Source organism: Bactrocera tryoni, unplaced genomic scaffold (assembly GCF_016617805.1).
Source record: "Bactrocera tryoni isolate S06 unplaced genomic scaffold, CSIRO_BtryS06_freeze2 ctg7180000182913_QRY, whole genome shotgun sequence".
Classification (NCBI taxonomy): domain Eukaryota; kingdom Metazoa; phylum Arthropoda; class Insecta; order Diptera; family Tephritidae; genus Bactrocera; species Bactrocera tryoni.
Genome location: NW_024393695.1, coordinates 49,680 through 54,916, shown reverse-complemented (window position 1 = coordinate 54,916; position 5,237 = coordinate 49,680). Strand labels below are relative to the sequence as shown.

Here is a 5,237-nt window from a genome sequence, read left to right as displayed (position 1 = left end):
ACTAATCGTTTTGTTGCATTCTTTAAGACAAACAATGAAAGCAATATTAATACTGCAATACCTCAATATTTAATTTATACGCTCTGTGGATTTTTCCATGGACGATTTTTCAAAGTGCTATGATGACTGGTAAATTCGTTGGCATAGATTTATTGTAGAGGGAGGGGTTTACTTTGAAGGAGATGAAATGGACAAAATTCACCTTTCAATTTGATCAGAGTAGTATGCGAAAGTTCGATTATCTTTATATTAGGTATATGGAAGTTCAGGGAAGTATTGACCCGATTCAATGCATTTTCAATACACAGAATTACTATTGTCTGGGAAGGTTTCTGTCTGAATATAATTTTTATATCTCACACATTGACCGATATTTTCGATCAAAAGTCAACTGCAGGCACTACATAGGATCCATATATTTGATACCTAGTGGCTTGAGCATTATTGCTTCGATTTTGGCACTTTGTGCTCATAATGCATACTACGAAGAAGTTATTAGGACATAATTTTATCCCATTTTATCAATTACTCCTTGATTCAATTTCATACCATACATAGGAGTTCTTCTAATATTTGCGCAGGGTAAATTTGGTGCTTACAGCTTCGATTTTTTTAAATATTTTGCCCGCTACTTCATCCTGCTACTGCGATCTCCTTTGCTAAAATTTTTGAGTTATCTATATAATCTATCTCTATAGTAACTTACACAGTTAAAAATTTTCGAATAAGATGAATCGGCTTAACTATTTAACAGAAATTAGTTTTTACGAAAAGCATCTATAAAATTGACCAATACATGATATTTTATTCAAATTTGAAAAATATTAACAAAAAACTCTCAAGTAGTTTTACAGACGGCTATTCTCTGCAGTTAAATACATTTTCATATTTTAGATATACTTCAACGAGTTTTTTTAAAGCATAACTTTCTGTCACATTATCACAGTTTGGTTTTTCTTTTGGAGCGGGATCACGAGCATTTGACGCTGAACCCTTTTCACAAATAACATGTGCTTGTCCTTTAAGGCAACTATTATCGTTCATTGTAAAGCTATCACCTTTTAGCACAACATGTACACAATCCTCCGCATTTAACGCATTGTTTGGTTCGTCCTTCGCCCAGAATGTATAGAGCATTGGACGTCCCCTATTCAGGGACATGTATTGTCCCTCTACCGACAAGTCGTTGCTACTTGTCCAAGCTTCCATATAATTTAACTTTTTTACATTTTTTAAGTACGAAAACAAAGCTTCCTTTTCAGCCAACGATTCAATCGTCAGCAATTCACTGTCCTGAGAACGGCAAAAATGAGCAGCTGCGAACCAATTCAACTACAATGGAAAGGCAATGTGAATAAAATTATTATGGCTTTAAGGTGTTTTTGTTTGAATACCTCTGAGTCCTTAAACACCACTAAGTAATACTTGCTACCAATTTTAATGAATGGGTCTTGATCTGTAGAACAAAAATTAATAATAGTTGAAGAAATTAATTATTGAAATTTGTATTATCTTTTTGAACCGATGTCTTACCTGCAGTAAATACGGAGGAGTTCATCAAAAGAAAGAGCAAAAAAACGTATTGTGCTCGATCCATCATTAAAACGTTGCGTTTATGTTCAGGTGTGGGCGCGTCCAGTTGATGCTGATGTAAAACTTCAAATGAATTTATTGCAAATTTTATAGATCATATTTTTATTAATAAGTAGCTGTAAATATTACATACACGTAGAATGTTTACCCAGTAGCGAATTCATTTAATTACTTTACTCTCACTCACAAATCATATGAACCGTAGGCACAAGCCGTAGTTTTCTCTCACAAGCGATAAGAATTTTTAAACGTCAATTTGGTTATTTATATATACTTGTATATATTACGAATAAATATTTCATACTGGGTCAGTAAACAAAATAATTTCTTGCAAACCGATCTTTTTTCGAAGTTCTAAAAGCAGAAAATAAAAGATAAATGAGTTATTCAAGCAATGTCTTTGTTTTTAGTGAAAATAAAAATTTCCGATTTCTTTCGGAAATGCTTGTTGTTAACTAGTACATATTTTACGAACCAGTTGGATTTTAGTCAATGATATCTCACTGTGGATTTGTATTTTTGCTCACTTGTATGATGCATCACTGAGAACTTGTGCAATATTCTCGTTAGACTCACTGATAAGAGTCTATCGCTTATCGCAGTTCGTAGCAAGATTAGGCAGAAAACTAAATTATTGCAAATTAAATGATTTTGTAATTATCATTTTATTGTTTCACTACATTTCATTTTCTCACGCAGAAGGTGTTTTATAGGAATCGCCGATATATATGTGGTTTATTAATATACGTCTGGACGATGTGATAACCAATTTAGAATTTAATATCATAAATGCTTAATTAGGTAACGGTAATCAACAATAATCAGGGGATGCTGCTTTCAATATAAAATGCATTACTATGATAGCTTAATTAATGTATGTAAGAGAGAAAGATGTACTGCAACTCTTAGGATAACTATGTAAAGTAGAATGTAGGATAACTTAACCATTAGTTGTACCAATATAAATGAACTTAGTATTAACATGTGAATGCATGAATTAAATAAATATAAAGATATGTTTAATATGGGTGTCGCCACATATGCACTTGTATATAGGATTTAGCTGTCGTACTAACTGAATGTTGGGAATAAGGAATACCTCTATTGAATGCGATTACATCACGACAGTTGCCGGAAATTATTACCTAAAGCAATGGTGCGGCCATCGAAGAATTGACTTAGATCGGACCATACTTACTGCACAATTGGAATCAAATTAAAATATTCTAAATTATTCTTCTTAACACTATGTTTTAAATTTTTGCATTTTTGTACCATCATTTCGAAAAGTAAAAGTTTACTCCGAGCAACAGCTCACCAAAATGCGCCCATTAAATTTAATACTCCCTCTTTACACTCTCCTGCAAAATTCCAAAGCATGGCATACCAAATATATTTCATCGAAAGCAAGAAAAAATATGTTCAATTACTTTGGGGTGCCTACGCAGATAAGTAAAAGTGTATGAGAGAGGCATCATAAAAGTTCTTAGCTTAAGGGCTTGCTCAGCTAATAAGCTTTAAACCATAATTTTCCTGTCCCAGTTCAGTGTGCCGTGTAGAAATATGGATGAATTATAATCAAATTAGTCACTTTGTGTATTTTATTGAAATATTATGCAAATTGGTATTAAATGTCATTATTAAGAATATTCAAAACAAAAACGATTTATATTTGAGCAGAAAAATCTGCTAGAATGATATTATATTTACTTTGTATATACTGATATAGACTTTTTTGAAGGCTTGATTCTGTGCGTCAGTCACAAAATGCGAATATGGTAAAAAAAACTTCCGTTAATACTTAATGAAGCACCAAAGGTAACGGCTGCAGAAACGAGTGCAATGACTGCAGCTGGCAATTGAATTAGAGCGTGAAGCTCAACTGCCAGCGCAATTATCCAAAATTCGGAATGGAAATAAATGCGAGTGCAGCGACGAGTATTTCGGCGAAACTGGTGCTGTTGATTTTATAAACGCCATTTGCTATTGCTGTCACTCTGTTGACATTTGCCGTCTTTGGCGTTGCTAACACGCGTTCATTTTGATTCGCTTAACATCATTTCGCGCCCAACTATTTGTGGAAATATTTAGTTCATTTTCTGCAAAATTCGTTGGCAGCGATTAAACAGAAATTTACATCTCCCTTGATGACAGCAGGCAAATTTGAAAGTAAATTCCGGCTCAAACTTACAAATACTTCTTTCTTTTCACGATCAAATTTCAAATAACTAAAATACAACAAGTCAGAAAGACAACATGGTGTATACGCGTCTTTTTAGTATTAAACTTCAATTGCTGCCAATGCAAAAATAAACAATGGCCTAATGTTTTCGGCAAGGAGCTTTGTACTTCGTACAATTAATTTTTTTATTCCAGGAATTAGATTATACAGAATTCGTTCATTCCGTTAATGGAGATTAATTTCCTTGATTAAATTGCTAATATGGAAAATTATTATATAAACTTATACAATCTAACACTTTAGAACTCGATAACTTGGTGAAGGCAGCACAATTAATAGAGCCTTGATATCTTTATATATCCTTATATTATCCTATAACATCTTCATTGGTAATATTTTAAATATTACAATTAAATAGAAATGCAGGTAGGGGAAAATAAAGTATACCTTTAAATTCCAAATAAGTCATAAAACTGTTATCTCCCCCTTAATTACCGCAGACAATCAAAACGTTATTCCCTGCTGCTTTTGGCCGAAAGCAAAACTGGGTTAGTGTTAGTCATGTCGCACCGTCAGCCGCAACGCGAATGAGCGATGGCAACCTCAGCATCAAATGACTTTAGCACACAGCCCGGAGCTATGCAGGGTGTGCTCTCAAAAACTCTCATAAATATTACTAATATGCAAAAGCTTTCACTTGCTTCTTGTTTGGTTTGCACACATATGCTATCACTCCAATATACGGACGGTTGTAAAATCAGTTTTCCACTTTGGTCGGTGTGAAATTCCAAACCGCAGCGCAATATTTCGCTCATAGTTTTCAACAGCTGGCCGGCCAATTGAGCTCACAGAAAGCGATCTGCGTGGGCAATACCTAAAATTGAATTATCACTGCGGTAAAGTGGCTCCAGCATGTGGTTGTGTGAAAATGTCAGCGGAATACGAGCCATGAAGCCAGTCGCTGAGGGTTTCCTTAGAAATAATTTCACTATCAAACAGTTATATGCATCAGTTCACTTATATAACTATAGTACACAACACATAATCCGCAAGCGCCATTTCCACACCGAACACCTAATTACAATAATAATCCCGCATCAATAACATTCAACATTCACCGCATTAAAATGTACGTCACTAACACGCTACATTCACCACACTCATCTCGACGACACCTACAATCCACATCACATATAACTCCGATACCACGACATTTTCCACCATACCCAAAAAGGAACAAAAGGGACGGAGGAACAAGTTCGACACTTCTTTTTGCGATCCGCTGTGGAAAAGCCGAGTTCTGATAATAACGAGTTTCAGCCTTTTTGCCCATTGTGCGAACATCCTCTTTTATTTTACAATACAATTTAATTTAATTTGTATACAACTTTTCTCGCGGATATAATAAAAATATTTTGTGAAATTTCTCGCGGAATTGTGTTTAAATAACCAAGCTCATTTT

General features: G+C 34.3%; 1 protein-coding gene across 1 annotated transcript; it reads right to left on the bottom strand.

Moving 5' to 3' along the window:
- Positions 1 to 807: 807 nt before the first annotated feature.
- LOC120779328 (C-type lectin 37Da-like) lies at positions 808 to 1,757 on the bottom strand. Its single transcript, XM_040111529.1, has 4 exons — positions 1,727 to 1,757; positions 1,534 to 1,656; positions 1,395 to 1,456; positions 808 to 1,332 (listed from the first exon to the last, which is right to left on the bottom strand). The coding sequence occupies exons 1-4, from the start codon at positions 1,755 to 1,757 to the stop codon at positions 859 to 861; spliced, it is 690 nt and encodes a 229-aa protein (XP_039967463.1). The 3' UTR covers positions 808 to 858.
- Between the last annotated feature and the right edge of the window lie 3,480 nt (positions 1,758 to 5,237).